The sequence below is a fragment of the Crinia signifera genome, chromosome 3 (genome assembly GCF_055691185.1).
Source record: "Crinia signifera chromosome 3, ASM5569118v1, whole genome shotgun sequence".
In the NCBI taxonomy this organism is placed as follows: domain Eukaryota; kingdom Metazoa; phylum Chordata; class Amphibia; order Anura; family Myobatrachidae; genus Crinia; species Crinia signifera.
In genome coordinates, this window is record NC_139219.1 from 88,250,537 (window position 1) to 88,268,963 (window position 18,427).

Here is an 18,427-nt window from a genome sequence, read left to right on the forward strand (position 1 = left end):
GAAACCAGGCTTTGCTCATCACTAGCCCAAAACCATCCCTACAGTGAAGCATGTTGGGGGTTGAATCATTCTGTGGGGATGTGTTTCAGCAGCAGGAACTGGAAGACTAATCAGGATAGAGGGAAAAATGAATGCAGCAATGTACAGAAACATCCTGGATGAAAACCTGCTCCATAGCACTCTTAACATCAGACTGTGGTGACGGTTAACCTTCAGCAGGACAACTACCCTAAGCCCACAGCCAATATATAATGTGAGTGGCTTTAGGACAATTTTATAAATGCCCTTGAGTGGCCCAGTCAGAGCCCAGACTTGAATCTGATTGAACATCTCTGGATAGATTTGAAAATGGCGGTGCACTCACGTTTCCCATCTAACCTGATGGAGCTTGAGAAGTGCTGCAAAGTGGAATGGGCAAAACTGCCCAAAGATAAAGTAGGTGTTCCAACCCTGTGGCATAACATTCAAAAAGACTTGAGGCTATAATTGCTGCTAAAGGTGCATCAACAAAGTATTGAAGACTTTGAATACTTGTACATGGGATTACTTAGTTTTTATTTTTAATACATTTTCAAGGATCTCCCCAAAAAACTTATCACATCATTATTAGGTATTGTGTGTAGAATTTTGAGCAAAAAAAAAAAAAAATAGATTTTGCAATAGGGCTGTAACATACCAAAATGTGGCAAAAGTGGCATGCTGTGAATACTTTCCGGATGCACTGTATAATAGAAGCTTCATCATGCCCATTATGCAGTGGACCTTTATGATTGGTTCCTATTTAGGCCAGTATTCAATGGCCGGGGGTCGCGGGCGGCAGCGAATCCTGTGTAGGATTCGCTGCACTTTCGCCATGATTCTCCCTGCTGGGAGATTCGCCGGCAGCCGCCCGTCCACATTATTCAACGCGTCAGGGGCTCTCCGCCCCTGACGGCGATAATTACCCTCTGCGGCGAATTGCACTCGGCTCTCCCCCCTGCTGCTGCGGCTACAATGACACTGCAGGGGATTGAGCGGAGTCATGGCGGGGGAGCGCGCTGATACTGCCAGGAGCCCCCGCACAACCTGAGGATGGGGACGGGTCCAGCAGCAGTAGCAGACCTCCAGCTCCAGCAGTCCCAGCGCTGACATCTACTATCACCGTGCTGGGGCTGCCAGAGCCGGAGGTCTGCTGCTGCTGGAGCCCTGTATTACAAGGCACCTACACTGCAGTTATGACTGCAATTGCCTGTCAGCTCATGTCCCCCGCACCCCCCCCCCTCCCCCCCTCGCTGCTCAGCTGGCTGTGTCAGTTCGCTGAGGGGGGAAATAAATGTAATAAAAATTCTAAATACAGATGGGTCACGGTCCATCTTTGCTGGGGATGGCGCTGGCGTCGCCAGCCGCCATCCCCCGCCAGCGCCATGGCGATCGTGAGAAGGGGGCGCGCGCGCACGAGAGGCGCGCGCGCCCCCTTCCGACGGCGCTTCCAAACGTTTCCCCGGGTCCCCGCCGGCTTGCCGGCGGTAACCCGGGGTCCCCGCCGCCTGCCCGCATCCCCCCTAACCCCCCCCTAACCCCGTCCGTCTCCCTGAGGCGGAGACGGACAGGGTTTCCGCCACGCTAGCGACGGAGACTGAGACGCGCGTGCGCGTGAGACGCACGCGCGTCTCAGTCTCCTCGCTGGCGAGGCTGCTGGCGGGTCGCCAGCGCGTACGTTCTGGCGACCCGCCAGCAAGGATGTACAATGACCCATCTGTATATTAAAGAGGTGCTAGTAATGAGTGAATATAAGCAAGACCCATCAGATTAAATTAAAACTGATTTTTTGACATTGAAAAAAAGAAAATAAAACATTTATTTAAAAAGTACACATAACAGTTTACCAAAAAAAGATGCCGAATGCAAATTGGAGAATCATGGCGAAAATCACTGGAGAGAGCAGTTCTCCATTTGAGCATTGAATACACTCTTGGCGAATTTAACTAAAAACCCCATTGAAAACCACCGGCGAATCGCATACGGTGAATTGGCAGACATTCACTGTACACTTGCAGCGAATTGTCTCCATTGAATAGGGCGAATAGTTTTTTTCTGTGAGAAAATTCGCTGTTACCCCGGCGAATTGCCAGATTCGCTGGAAAGTACAGTGAATCAGAGCCATTGAATACTGGCCTTAGTTTAGCCTTATGCAACTTGAACGGGATGCGGTCATTCGTCAGACTGCATTTAGGTCTACAGTCATTAGGTCGACCCCACTAGGTCGACTGGCAGGAAGGTCGACCTGACTTAAGGTCGACATGGGCCAAGGTCGACATGACTTAAGGTCGAATTTGCATAAAGGTCGACATGAGGAAGGTCGACTGGTCATAAGGTCGACATGGGTTTTTCACTGTTTTTTGAGCCGACATGTGCCGACAGGCGGTATTTCATGCCCTACCATCCACTAGGGCGTGGTGGGAGAATAAAATAGTGTGCCGAGCGCAGCGAGGCACCGTGCCCGAAGCATCGCGAGCGAAGCGAGCGATGCGAGGGTCCGATTCTCATTGCCAACTGTGTCCATGTCGACTGTGTCGACATTCGGATCAAAAAACAGTGAAAAACCCATGTCGACCTTATGACCAGTCGACCTTCCTCATGTCGACCTTTATGCAAATTCGACCTTAAGTCATGTCGACCTTGGCCCATGTCGACCTTAAGTCAGGTCGACCTTCCTGCCAGTCGACCTAGTGGGGTCGACCTAATGACTGTAGACCTAAATGCAGTCTGACGAATGATCCCATTCCACTTGAACAGTATATGGGTGTGGAATAAAAGGTCTACAGCAGTAGATTTCAACCCTTTCACACTAGACAAAATTGTAAAATTGCCAGGGCACACCATCAGACCTCTACAGGGAAAAACATATTGGACCCCAAAGGAGAAAAATAATTGATTTGGACCCCAAAAGGTAACAAAAATAAAATACACTGGCCCTCACATGAAACTAAGGGTGACATTCTATGCTCTGCGATTTCCGTTTTTTTGCGTTATTTAGACCACAAAATGGCGATATCGCATTTTCCCATTAAATCGTTAATTTAATGGGATGCGCTAAGGGACTGAAATCGCATATTATGTGCGTTAAGGTATGCTGATTAAAATTGTGGGATTAATTCGCATTTTTATCGCATCCAGATGTTTTCGTATAGAAAAGTATACAAGTCGCTTATTTAATGCAATGCGCATTTGCACATCGCATTTTTTAGGTGCCTAATTATCGCACTTATTTCAAACCAGGGTCTGTTTGGCGAATGAGCCAGAACCCTGCACAGATCGCAATGTTCTGTGCAGGGTTCTGCTGTAAAAAATGAAATAAAGGGTTAAAATAAAATAAAAAACGAGCGCGGGGTCCCCCGCCCGAGCATAACCAGCCCCGGGCTCACTGAGCCGGTGCTGGTGACATAAAATCAGGGTCCCCGACAAATAGGGGTCCCCTTGATTTCATGAAACCAGCACCAGGCTCAAGGTCCGGCGCTGGTTCCCAAAATACGGGGGACAAAATGACTAGGGGTCCCCCGTATTTTAAGAACCAGCACCGGACACAACCAGCCAGCAGGGTAATGCCACAGCCGGGGGAAACTTATTATATAAGCTCCCGCGGCCAAAGCATTAACCCCCTGGCTGGTCAGCATGGGCAGAGCATTAACCCCCTGGCTGGTCAGCATGGGCAGGGGTCCTGGGGAAGTGGGGACCCCCCCAATGAAGGGGTCCCCCCCCTCCAGGACTTACCAGCCCATGCTGATAGTCCGGGGCTGTCCCCGATGCCCCTGGGCATCGGGCTGATGGCTTGTGTAAAAAAAAGAAGTACAACTATTGTTTTATACTGGCGAACTATGAGTCCCAGCAAGCCTACCCCGCATGCTGGGACTTGGAGAACCACAAGTCCCAGCATGCGGGGCATTAAAGGGCCCGCTGGCACTTGTAGTTCTGCAGTACAAAAAATAGTTAACAAAATCACACTGACACACTGTAAAATAAAAGTTTAATACACACAAAACACACACACACTGATACTTACCTACCTTGAGCCCGTAGGTCGGTCCCTGGATCCTGGGTCCGTCCTCCGGGGCTCCAGGGCAGAAGAGTCCGGTTCCGGGGCCTTGGTCCTGGTTCCGGGGCTGCAGAATCCGGGGTCCGGGATCCGAGGTAGTCCCCAGGGGTACCTAAGGAAGCAAATCCAACTCACCTGGTCCCCGGCGGCGACCTCGGAATCCTCTCCGGTGACAGCGCTGCTCCCATCTGGTATCCGGCTCGCAGGACTTTGACAGGCGCAGAGATGTTTCCTCCTCGGCGTCTCTGCACAGAATGATTTCTTGGCCAATCAGGAGCCGAGAAAGTCGGCTCCAGATTGGCCAGAAATCATTCTAACTAGAGACGCCGAGGAGGAAACATCTCTGTTTTAGATGCGCAGAGATGTTACTTCCTCTGCGTCTGTATTCAGAATGATTTCTGGCCAATCAGGAGCCGACTTTCTCGGCTCCTGATTGGCCAAGAAATCATTCTGTGCAGAGACGCCGAGGAGGAAACATCTCTGCGCCTGTCAAAGTCCTGCGAGCCGGATACCAGATGGGAGCAGCGCTGTCACCGGAGAGGATTCCGAGGTCGCCGCCGGGGACCAGGTGAGTTGGATTTGCTTCCTTAGGTACCCCTGGGGACTACCTCGGATCCCGGACCCCGGATTCTGCAGCCCAGGAGCCCCGGAACCCCAGGACCAAGGCCCCGGAACCGGACTCTTCAGCCCTGGAGCCCCGGAGGACGGACCCAGGATCCAGGGACCGACCTACGGGCTCAAGGTAGGTAAGTATCAGTGTGTGTGTGTTTTGTGTGTATTAAACTTTTATTTTACAGTGTGTCAGTGTGATTTTGTTAACTATTTTTTGTACTGCAGAACTACAAGTGCCAGCGGGCCCTTTAATGCCCCGCATGGTGGGACTTGTGGTTCTCCAAGTCCCAGCATGCGGGGTAGGCTTGCTGGAACTCATAGTTCGCCAGTATAAAACAATAGTTGTACTTCTTTTTTTTACACAAGCCATCAGCCCGATGCCCACCGCCCAGGGGCATCGGGGACAGCCCCGGACAATCAGCATGGGCTGGTAAGTCCTGGAGGGGGGACCCCTTCATTGGGGGGGTCCCCACTTCCCCAGGACCCCTGCCCATGCTGACCAGCCAGGGGGTTAATGCTTTGGCCGCGGGAGCTTATATAATAAGTTTCCCCCGGCTGTGGCATTACCCTGCTGGCTGGTTGTGTCCGGTGCTGTTTCTTAAAATACGGGGGACCCCTAGTCATTTTGTCCCCCGTATTTTGGGAACCAGCGCCGGACCTTGAGCCTGGTGCTGGTTTCATGAAATCAAGGGTACCCCTATTTGTCGGGGACCCTGATTTTATGTCACCAGCACTGGCTCAGTGAGCCCGGGGCTGGTTATGCTCGGGCGGGGGACCCCGCGCTCGTTTTTTTTTTTTAACTTTGCGCTGTCCTGCAAACGTGCGATTTTCAGACATGAAAATCGCACATTTTCAGGACTAAATACAGCGCACCACTTCGCCGCAAATCGCCCCTCTTCGCACTTTTCAGCCTCCAATGCGCATCACATTAAATATGCGCATTTTGACTGAAAAGTGCGAATTGAAAAGAGGCGATTTGCGGCGATGTGGTGCGCGAATAAAACATGCGCATTTAGCGCAAAGTATAGAATGTCACCCTAAATATCACATTGATCCCCACATCAGAAAAAACCATCACATTGTCCGCATAGAACAAAAAAAGAAAAACATTGACCCCCAGATCAGAATCAGAATCATCTTTATTGGCCAGGTATACTTGCGTATGCTTGGAATTTTTTGTGGTAACAGATGAACACAGTATAGTCTGCGCCAGGCTCATCTGCTTGCAAAACACAGGAGAAACCTTATGCCAATGTCAACTGCTTTCAGTGTGTAGTGCCCAATGGGGGTAGAGTTAAAAATGCGCTCATGAGAGAACAATACGAGTCACTGCCTAGCTACCATGATGATCTCCCCCCATGGAGCTAGTGGGGACAGTATAGCAGCAGGACACCCGAGCAGATCCTCATCTAGATCCCTATTTGCCATCTTCTCTAAAACCAATCCATGTCCTATGCAGGCTCCAGCCAGCTTCTTAAGTGTGCTGCCTGTTTGTGCCACATCACAGTGGTTGAAAAGTTTTGCTGCAATTTGTCCTATCTTAAATTATGAGCATTATTTTAGGTTAAGTGGTGCTCTAGCTACAGCTCCTGTGACTGGACACTATAGTATTATCAGTGATAAATTGATATTACTTTGTCATTATTTATTGGGTACTTGTTTCCTAGCACGGCCACAATCGCGGGCATCGTGTGTCATTTTTAGTGGTATACAACGCGACCGACGCGATGCCCCAGATTTTCCCATTGAAATGCATTGAAAACAGTGAAAATCGTGTCGGTCGCGTCGTATGCGGCTAAAAAAGGCTTAAATGGTGCAGACGCGATGCCCACGATTTCCCCATAGGAAACAATGTTAAATGGCTCAATGTACCCGCGATGCCCCCGATTTCCCATAGGGAACAATGTTAAATGACTCAATTTCACCAAATCATCATAGGGACCAATGGTAAATGGCCCAGAAACCCCCCAAAACACCCCTGAACAGTGAAATTTCCCCCCAAAAGTATTTTACGCCACCCCACGATCAACGCGAACGGCGGTACGCGTCCTCCGACCTTTTCATACCCCCACTATCCACGTCGGCGTGGAGTTGAGAATAGAATAGTGTGGCGAGCGCAGCGAGCCACCGAGCCCGAAGCGTGGCGAGCGTAGCGAGCCCCGCGAGGTAAACACGTCCCTTCGCGGGCTTCACAGGTATCCGCGTCCGCTCGCCACGCTTCGGGCTTGGTGGCTCGCTGCGCTCGCCACACTATTCTATTCTCAACTCCACGCCGACGTGGATAGTGGGGGGTATGAAAAGGTCGGAGGACGCGTACCGCCGCCGCTCGCCACGCTTCGGGTTCACGTTGATCGTGGGGTGGCGTAAAATACTTTTGGGGGGACATTTCACTGTTCAGGGGTGTTTTTGGGGGTTTCTGGGCCATTTACCATTGTTTCCTATGGGAAATCGGGGGCATCGCGGCTAAATTGAGGCATTTAACATTGTTCCCTATGGGGAAATCGCGGGCCCCCGATTTTCCCTTACGATGCCCACGATCATGATCGTTGTGGCCGTGCTAGGAAACAAGTACCATTTATTGTTAAGTAAACACCCATAATGTCCAGCATCCACAAGCTGTATCTAAAGGTGCCCATACACTTGTGTGATTTCGGCCGATTTCGCCCGATCCTCATGGATCGGGCGGAGAAATTGGCCCAAATCGGATGTGTTGGACATCCCCACCAACCTGATGCGCGGTCCCGTACACATCAGGTTGGACCCTACAAATTTAACCTGCTGCAGGTTCAATCTGACACATCAGTGGCACATCGCGGGTGCTTTTTAGCACCCACGATATGTTGGTCCGATCTCTAGGTGCGTGACAGTGGTGAAGCACCGCTGTCACACACCTACGTGCAGGAGTGGGTTCCGGGCAGCAGCGTCCGTGTGGCGAGCAGCAGGGTCCCTGTGACGCTGAGCATTAGGTCAGCAGGTCCGTGCGGCGCATGGGAACTGAGTAGCGTTATTCGCCGTCCGTGGAATAGCGCGGGAAGCGCTGCTGAATTTGAAAACACTGGCCTGACGCCGATTGGCTGAATCTCAACCAATCAGCATCCGGTCTGTGTTTTCAAATTCAGCTGCTCTTCCCACGCTGCCATGCAGCGAATAGCGATACTCAGTTCCCATCCGCCGCACAGACCCGCTGACTTAATGCCTAGCGCCGCAGGGACCCCACTGCCCGCCCCACGCCACTGACAGCTCCCCAGGGATATCAAGTGGGGCTGCAGGGGGTCTTTCAAGGGCAAACTGGTCCGACTTGTCCCTAGGACAAGTCGGACTAGTGTATGGGGTCCTTAAGGCTCAGTTCAACCTTATATTTTCGAATAAAGAAAAAAAGATTTTTTTTTTTCAGCTATAATTATTAGTTATTATTTTGACTATGGTTTTGATATTATTTCTATCTCATTCCTTGTTTTCTGCCCTAGTAACAATCTTGAAAAATGGAAAGTAGACAAAACCCAGCAGATTAACGAAACAAAAAAGAGGTAATAGAATATGATTGATTGAATTCAATTTGGCAAATATGAAGATGGCAAAGGGACAACTGTTTATTAAAGAATAGTTGCATAATAGGAAGAAGTGTTATGGAGGAATAGAAACAGATCACACACATCACTAAAGATTATCTTGTGCGCTTCTATTTTATGGGATGTAGAACACTAATGAGGTCCTGCTGTGATGTTCTAATGGTACTGCAGCATTTTAGTGCTTTGCTTGCTGTTGCAGTCTCTCACATACCCAGGACACTGACAGGATACAGACTCCATCATCCCAAAGGAAGGAATCCTTATATGAAGATGTGGACAGGAGCCGTATTGACATCAGCCAATGGGGCAGATCACTTTATCTCCACTTTATCTCTTCTCCAGGCTTAATATATCTGCCCCAATGTTAGCTAATAGTTGTGTGTAAAGTATATTATACTCAATAAGGGCCTGATTCAGACCTGATCGCTAATGTGAGATGTTGCAGATGATGAGTAGATATATGCCGTCAAAAAAGAAAGAGAAAACGCCCCTTGCAAATCTGTAAAATCAATTGTGAAAATATCAATACACAATTCCCAAACCATCAAACAATTTTTGCAGTTTGCACAAATGTGAATAATTGTGAGAAACGCTAATCTGCAACTAAGAGATTGAATAAGGCCAGCACTGACATCACAGACCGACCCTTAAACCACCTGGGCACACTCAGAAAACGGCAGGTTTCCATCCCAAACGCCAGTTACCGGTCAGTTAAAGTCCGACCACATTGCGTTAAAGATCCATAATGATTTTGTGTCTCTTATCGCCCTCACTCATGCGCAATGCGTATGGTACACATGCACAGTCGTTCGCTAATCGCCTAATCTTCAAATCCTCTGATTAGCGATCAATTCTGAATCAGGCACTAAGGGAGCGATTCTAGTTCACTCTCTATTTAATGAGTTCAGCTCCGTCCCAATGTTTTTGGGACGGCACATACGCATGGTTTATTATGTGCATGTGCAGCACCCCATTGCAAATAACTTTGGCGACTTGCATAGTCGCTGAGCCGCTCGCAAGCATCGGCATTACCATGGGTACGCTGGCAGCCAATGCTGCCCATTCAGTCTCCGTCCCAGCGCTCGCAAATAAAAGCCAGTTGCCACTGACTTCTATTTGCGAAGGCAGGAGAAATTATTAGATGGACAGTGACACTCGAATGATTTCTCCTGGAGGCATGCGAGGGGGAGGGGTGTTTTCGTTATACATCCCCTCGCATGTTAACGAGGGAAATCAGTTACAGAGCCTACCTGAAACAGCTCTTAAGTTTGGTAATTTAACTCTGCATAGAATCCTAATGCTGAGAGGGATGGGCAGTCATTTACGCTCACAGGTTCCTCCCAACGGGTGTGGTATACTACTCCGACAGTCGGGATTCCGACAGTCATTAATCAGACGTCGGAATCCCGACTACGCAGCGTGGGGAGCGCAATGAAGCCCCTTGCGGGCTCGCTGCTCTCTCGCCACCTATTTATTCTCCCTCTATGGGGGTCGTGGACCCCCACGAGGGAGCAGTTGGGATTCCGACGTCGGAATCCTGATTGTTGGGGAGCCGTCCGGAACCCCCAACTGTAGTTTACCTCTCTGATGAATCCTAACTCTCTCTGCACATGTTACATTTGCTCCCCCTGCAGTGCACATGGTTTTGTCTATTCAAGAGAGAATTTTCTTTTGTGAGTGAACCAGAATCATTCCCAATGTAGTGCTACAGCCTTTACTATATTACATCTTGTAGTAGAGCAACTAGTCACGCTAATGGACTCACAGATAATTTGCTAATATCATGTCCCACATGCCTCTTATTTGGCACCCAGATATTGTTACCACAAAGAGATTAATATTGCACCAGCATAAGAACCCATCCAGGACAGCTGTCAAGCCTACTCCCACAGATCTCCCTCACTAGACATGTTCGCATTATAAGTTGGAGAGATCACACCTGCAAGGACAACAACCACCCGAGATATAGAGATGCTACAAAAGAAGCAAATGGTTACACGATCATTCATTATTATATTATCTTTATTATTTTATACCAGTGGTTCTCAAACTGTGGTCCCTGACCCCAAAGTGAGTCACGACCATTATAGTATGGGGTCGCAACTCCATGGCGCTGACGGGATGCAGTTAAGATCCCGGCGGTCGGGATCCCGGCGTTCAGAATCCCGACGCCGGAATCCCGACCGACGAAATGCCGACACTTTCTCCCTCCTGGGGTGTCCACGACACCCCTGGAGGGAGAATAAATTAGTGTGCCGAGCGTAGCGAGGCACCGGGCCCGCTGCGTGGCGAGCGCAGCGAGCCCGCAAGGGGGAGTGATCCACGTCCCCCCCTTGTCGGCATTTCGGCTGTCGGGATTCCGGCGTCGGGATTCTGAACGCCGGGATCCCGACCGCCGGGATTCAATACTGAATCCAGCGCTGACAGTCAGGCTGGTGACTTCTCTAATCTCTCAGTCAATGATCCAAGGAGTCTGAAGAATCAGTTGAATTGCCTTCAGACTCCTCGCACCATTTTGTGCCTCCACAATGGTTCCGTGCATGTTCGGTCTGCCAACCACATATGTATGGCGACCATTCTGCAGACACTTACTGGGTTCTGTAATCATTTTATTGTCTAACGAGGTCCCAGAGCTAAATAGTTTGAGAACCCCTGCACTATAGGCTTGGGCTGCAAACATTAAGCCGAGGAAGAGTATCATAATCACTTTTTTCTTAAGCGGTCATCTGCCTTAACATATGCTACAAGGTTATGCTAAAGCCTTTGACCAGGTGATCAGTTTTGGGAAGTATAGACAGGAATCCAAACAGCCTTTACCCATAAAAGATGGCACATACACTTTATCAGTTTCAATAATTCAATTGTTGCATGGCATTCATTCTCCCGTCAGGGAGTTTTTAACCCTTCACCCACTATGCTGGTTCAGAAGGATGCTACAAATCGGACAGGGCACATTTCAGAGTCCCGAAAAAGGGAGCAGGGAGAGGCACCTCACTAAAATAACCTAGTGGGAACACGAAGCTCAAGTCTCAACATGAATAGACATATATTATTTCAGCCTTCTCTAAACTGTGAAAGCCTCTTCTACAGACAAAAGCTGTCCTCTGCTCAGCCATTCAGCCTATAACCCAACTAATCAATATTTTGATAACATGAAAAAAGTAATATTTCTAGTTTTTATTTTACTATTTTTTTATTTAAAAAATTAAATCTTCTAGAAAGGAATTTTATATAACTCTAGTCCCACTTCCGTTTCAAATTTGAAATTTTCAAAGCAGCTTAGAATTATGCTGCGTTCTCATTGCCGCCCCTGCAAAATCCCGGGTTTTTGTTCCCATGTTTTTGGCGGGGCATAGAGCATCTCAGCTCTACAGACTACATTCATACTGCACCTTAGACCCAGGAAATTCCCGTGTCTGCCCCGTTCACACTGCTTCCCCTGGTATGCCTGCTTTTAAGTGTGTGGCATCTAAGAACAGCTTTGATTGGATGAACTTGCTTTTTTGCATTGTGTGAGAAAAACCCGGGTCTAGCCTGTTCACACTGCCATACACCCGTGTATTACCCAGGAAAAACCATGCAAAAAACCTGTGTATAATTCCCAGGGCATAACACCCGGGAATTTCACAAAGACCCTTTCACACAGACAGGACACGGGAAATTACTGCTTGCCCTGGCAAAAACCCGGGTTTTTGCGGCAGTGAGAACAGTGTATTACATAAACCTTGACTTCTATAGAAAACTTTGGTACTTGTGTAATATCTGGGCGCCCGATGTGTTTGATTGTATGCCTTAACTGAAGGCATACAATCAAATGCGATGCTCGGGAAAATCGCATTGCATGCAACCAAATCGCATGCGATGGACGCGATTTTCCATAGGATTCAATGTTAAATGGTCCCTGTTCATACACCCACTATCCAAGTGGGCACGGAGTTGATTTTATATAGCGTGGCGAGTGCAGCGAGCCACCGAGCCCGAAGCGTGGCGAGCGCAGTGAGCCCCGCGAGGGGACGCGGATTACTTAACATGTATTCCGCGTCCCCTCGCCACACTTCGGGCTCAGTGGCTCGCTGCGCTCGCCACGCTACATAAAATCAACTCCATGCCTACTTGGATAGTGGGGGTATGAACAGGGACCATTCAACATTGAATCCTATGGAAAATCGCGTTGATCGCATCGCATGCGATTTGGTTGCATGCGACACGATTTTTCCGACCCGATCAAAAAATCGGGCGCCCAGATATTACACAAGTACCAAAACTTTTTTTTTTCTATTTTGCCACCTGAAATTTGTAAGCCTAAATTTGGTTTGAAAACAATTTTCAAACTTTAATATAAATATTGTAGAACACAAATCTCAAGCTTCAGCAGTTTTGAATAGCAAACTACTAGCACTTATGTACTTTTTCACAATAAAAACCGACAACCGGATATTTCTTTTCAAGAAAGGTCATTTTTGGTAACATTTTGTTCTCATTAGGCCCTCTATTTCACCATTAAAGTAAAATAAGGTAATCTATGCATAAAACCAAAAATGTAGCCAAACTTTACTGAGAACAATGTTTTTGTTTTTTTTCACATGGCCACATCCCATCTTGACATATTTGCATTTGGGTTTATGCATAAAAACATGAAAATCACTCTCTGCCAAGATTTAAAGATAACCATAATTTATAAAAGAAAGCAAGCAAAAAAAAAAAAAAAAAGGTTTTTGAAGATGTTTTTTAAACGGTCAAGCAACTGGAACATTCATAATTGAACTTTGAATGGATTTCCCCCACCTCATGGAGTAGCGAGTTGATCAGAGAAACAATTCAATATCACGTTGGGCGCCATCACTAGTGCTGTGTACACACGGGGGCGATAGGGGCTGAAATCGCTGGGAATATGGTCGCTGAGCGACCATATTGCCAGTGATTGGAGTGTGCACTAGCGATAAATCGCCGGGTGGGCGCTCCCGTTTTCAGCCCCTGAATGGTCGCTGGTCGGAGGAGCATGCTCCTCCGACCAGTGACTTCCCCTGCCTCTTCTCCTGGCAATGTTTAAATTTTCATCTGCGACCATCTCTGGTCGCAGATGAAAACGGGACACGGGGCAATATGATTGCTGAGCAATATATTGCTAGCAATATATTGCCAGCGATCATATTGCCCCGTGTGTACGCACCTTATGGCTATTGATAACACCCAATTGTTTTTTCCTACCGCCCAGTTGTCCCTGTCTTCCATTTTCTTTAAAACTCACATTTCTCATATGAGTTTTTTCAGTCTATCATTAATATGTGACTGCTTGCCACACCCTGTTATTCAAATCATCTGTTATTACTACACTTGTGTAACCCAGTTGCATAACTGTCATGTGAGCTTTTTTTTTCTTCCATGCTAGCATGCTTTTTTTTGTTTTTGTTTTTTCTTTAATGCAGTAACTGAATAATGATGCTAACAGGCACAAGCAATTCAATGTTAAAATGTCCCAATAGTACTTTGATGACAATGATGTGCTGTAGGTATACGGTTCGATTTTATTTGAACTCTCTACAGATGATGCACAAGGTAAAGACAATAACACTGACCCTTCTTAAAACTCTTACGGAGTATTGCTGCCATGTGTTTCTGTCTACAGTCTCACTTTATTAAAACAAGTCTATTACCAGGATTCAGTAGTTTGTATTTAAATTTAAATTGACAAACTTTTCTGGCAGTGAGATCATAGAAGTGAGGCATCCAGTAACTGCAGAACACACGGGGGTCGATCCAATTCCATGCGAATGCGAATAATCACAGCACTGGCCGCACTTTCTGATAGGCTGAAATCGCTTAAAAGAGATCTCCATAGGGGTGTTAAAAAGCGGCCCAGAAAATGCGAGATCGGCTTAATTCAGGTGCCGTTTTCAGTGTTTAAATGCATGAAAATGGCACCTCGCATCCTTCGGACCTAATAAGATTGACCCTATGGCCTACCATGGCTAGCTACAGCAGCGGAAGGTGGTGTATACAGATGTCCACTTACATCTAGCCTACCTGCATGTTAAACAGCCCTCTAGTCACACCATGCGGCGGAGTAGCTTGGTAGCATGAAGCATCTTTTAGTGCGATTCTTTCAATAAAATGTATCTTAATCACAAAATTATGCAAAAAGGACACACAAGCAGCTATTGCTTATTAAAATTCTATGCAGCATGCCTATATTCTATGTATGACTGCATTTATATCTGAATACAAATAATAAGTTGCATTTCGTATTCAGATATAGCCACAGTCGCATACAGAATATACTGTACGCGTGCCACATTTTATTCAGCAAAGTCTGCTTGTGCATCTTATTCCCATAGCAATGTGAATAAGACACATGGTTGACGCTAATCAAGTTTCATGGGATCCGTCGGCTCACTCAAGCCAGGCATTTCACGGTGTGTGGTGTATTGAGGCAAGATGTATGAGGACACATCTGTAGATGAAGTCAATTGCACATATTGGGCCAGATATACTAAGCTTCAAAAAGTGATAACGTGGAGAGCTAAAGTAGCAGCCAAACTGCCATGTTACAGGCTGTTTTTGAAAAATGTCAGGAGCTGATTGGCTGGTAGATTATCACTTTCCATTTCATCATTTTTTGCAGCTTAGTACATCTGTCCCTTTATACCAATTAGACTGTCGCTTTGGGGTGATAACAAGTGGAGGAGTTATATTCAGATTTTTTATTATTTTCTAAAATGCACTAGAGTAACTGCACCATTTTTAGAAACTACAGCACATCTACCCCTAAGGAGAACATTGTAGAGGGAAAAAAAAGAAAGAACAATCTGTAATGCCTTCAGCGCGATTGCGTGATGAGATTTGGGACAATCCGATACTACCCTGGATAAATTACTGAAGGTGAAATGGGAGGTAGCTTCAGGCCTTAATGCCCAGAGCTATTCAATTTGACTCAATAGGCTTGCTAACATCAATTAATGTAATGCACACCAACCTGATGCTCTTCTAGAATTTGTATACATTCCATTTACCCGGGATCTGGTCAGCGGGTTAACACCATATGGTAGATAATAACAAGGATGACGTATACAAAATGTCTACACAAGAAAAAGGTTACGTTAAATTTTTTTTAATGGTTTTTAATTTTTTCTACTTTTCATACTTCACCTCCCATGGGTATGCAGTCAGTGGATAGACAATGTCTAGGTCGACCACTAATTGTCAACAGTCGACAACAAAAAGGGTAGACACAGCTTAGGTCGACATTGCGAAAGGGTCGACGCAAGCAAGGTCAAATGGTAGACATGAGTTTTTATTTGGTACTTGTGTAGTTTCACGGCACCAGTATGGCGCTGTGCGTCTGAGTCCCCTTGCGGGCTCGCCACGCTATTTAAAATTAACTTCATGCCAACATGGATAATGGAGGTATGAACTATCCATGTTGGCATGGAGTTAAGTTACTTTTTTAACATAGTTTGTGGCGAGCGTAGAACCCGGAAGTAGCATGGCGCCGTGAAACTACACAAGTACCTTTTATTTTATAAAAATATTAAATAAAAAAGTGTTTTTTCTTACTTTACTATCCAAGTGGGCATAGAGTAAGAATTCAATAGTGTGCCATGTGCAGCGAGGCACAGTGCTGAAGCATGGCGAGCGAAGCAAGTCATGCGAGATTATATATATATATATATATATATATATATATATATATATATATACATATACATATACACACATATACATATACACATATACATATATACAGACACAATAAACAATACAATAAGAACATGCTAAAAAGACCCCCCCCACCACACGCACACGCCATGCATATATGTCCTGTTCTGCACTTCTTTGCAGAGTGACTCTTTCAACAACATTTGTAACAAAATGAACGCAGAAAGTTATTTAAATACCTCAATTTCTTTATGTTGGGTTTGCCTCTGACAAAGTGAAACAAGCTTCTTCTTTTGCAACCACATTAAGTCTTCAAAAAATGGAGCACTAAGCGAAGCTTCAACCACAATCTCTTCTGCATAAACTCTGCTTGATCCTTGTTTTGTCCCTTCATAATCGCCCTCCTCAGTTACACTTTCATGTATACAAAGCAATAGCTGTGAAGAGCCTGGATAAGTTCTAGTCAATGTAAAAGTGCACCCATTAAAATCTGAATTAACATATTGTTCAGAAATACAATGAAGACAGAATGTACCAAGCAATGCTCTCCAAACATCATCTCTAGGAAGAGGAGAGACCACAATGCTAAAGTCAACAGACAATTGGGCCACACTGTTATTAGATTCCAAAAGATCTTTTGTTTGTAGTTCTAATCTAAAAATGGATTGGTCAAAGGTGGAAACTGGTCTTTCAAGACTATCATTTGTGAAAGAAAACGATGTGCTTGGTTCTGGTTCGCCGCCATTCTCTTCTATGGTTAAGTCGTTCCTCCGGTCTTCATGCATATTCCAACATAGTCGTTTTTTGGCTCCATCGTCGAGCTTCACTGGAGGAGCTTGTTTCCTGCGCCCAGCCATCTCCCAGGTCTTCTCTACTCTGGAGAGAAAAGAAAAGCAATAAATAACATACCATAACAAAGAGCTGACAGCACATCGTCGTATTCATAATATTGCCAGTATTCAATTGAAGCAAACTACAGATAGCAGTTAATAAAGGCCAAAGTTAAACAAATATTTACAATAATATTATAAATAGCTGTATATGAGGAACTGTATGTGCTCTCTAATTAGCTTCAGGAACAAATTGCCCTTGGTGGGCTGATGGTTAGCAAAAATCTCTCTAGGCGGCAAATCCAAGAGAAGTGAAATCTATTACATTCTACTGGGGAGAACAAACTTTGTACAATGTTTTTTTGAGATTGCACATCTTATCACAGGTTAAAATGTCGTACGATAAAAGATGTATATTGTATTTATATAAATGGACCAAGAACAGGCATTCCCAACCTCGGTCCTCAAGGCGCACGCTTGCAAGCCGAGTAAAAAAATCACAGGTGCGACCCGGCTTGCAAACGCTTTCACAATAGCAGCAGGGTGGGTGGCGTCATCTGAAGGCGGGGCCAGGGCAGCGCTGGAAGATGATAGATACCCGGTAACATTGCGCCTGGACCCGCAAGCGTTCCGGATCCAAACCTGGGTTGAAATCCCAGAATGCTGGACCCGGCATAATCTACCATGACCCTTTCCCACTGACCAATATCCTATATTGATGCGTGTGCAATAACCCAGGAAATATATGTCAGTGTGAAAAACATATTCAAAGGTTTATTGACATTCAGGCTTCAGCACAGGTGGTTAAATCAAAATAACTGTTCCCATATTTGGGCATGCTTTTCGCACCCAGGTTGGAGACTCCTAACCTAGACAATACCATACCTCCCAACATGACCCCCTCCAGGAGGGACACAATGCTTTGCTCCTGCACTTTCCTCTTAATGTACGATTGCCATCACCTGTGGTGAAGCGCCTTTCTTCGCAATTAACCTGTTCAACACAGATGAAGGTAATCATGCATTAAGAAGAAAGTCCAGGAGCAGCGCATTTGTGTCCCTCCTGGAGATGGTCATGTTGGGAGGTATGCAATACTGGCAAACTGAATTTCTACTAATATATTTATAAACAGCTTCTCATTTACAACATAATGTGAATAACACGTTTATTCAGTAAATATCTATGAAACATGTATAAACTATGACTGACATCTCTAGGGACAGGACAACCTGAGACACCCCTGCTACATGGCTACTGCACACAACACGGTAATCACCTACCCTTATTTACGTCACGGTCAAAACTGCTATGTTTTCTGGAAACAAGCAAACACAGGCATTGTGCAACGCTGAAACACTTCCCCAGCTAATGCCAGTGTCACACCGTGTTCAGGATCTGTGCAGCAGCACAAGCAGTACAGTATCATTCTGTAACCGGAAGTAGCTAACGCTTCCTTACTCGTCTCTAAGCCCCGCCCCCGGGGCCTTTGCGTCGGTCTGAAGCAGGGACCACTAGCAGCTCAGCTCTCGCCGGCGGCCGTGCGGTTAGCCTGTGAGAGAAGAGTTCTGATAGGATGACTGCATGATGACGTCATGAGACTAGTATTTTTCTCTCAAGAAAAATTGTAGTAAGTTTCTGTTGTCGTGGGCGCTAAGTAAAGAGGAGGTAGTGGGCAATGCAGCTGCCTT

The 18,427-nt window shown here is 46.4% G+C and overlaps 1 protein-coding gene across 2 annotated transcripts in view; it reads right to left on the minus strand.

Annotated features, from left to right (window-relative positions):
- The window catches only part of SHPRH (SNF2 histone linker PHD RING helicase), a 98,391-nt gene extending 80,200 nt beyond the window's left edge, over window positions 1-18,191 (minus strand). The window contains exons 1-2 of one of the 2 annotated variants that reach the window (XM_083176178.1): window positions 18,020-18,191; window positions 16,149-16,780 (exon numbers count right to left, since the gene is read on the minus strand). In XM_083176178.1, the coding sequence (XP_083032304.1) occupies window positions 16,149-16,766 (618 nt within the window). In that variant the 5' untranslated portion in view covers window positions 16,767-16,780; window positions 18,020-18,191. Of the gene's footprint in view, window positions 1-16,148; window positions 16,786-18,019 lie in introns of both variants that reach the window. The other variant, XM_083176177.1, reaches the window with a different exon arrangement.
- Window positions 18,192-18,427: the final 236 nt, after the last annotated feature.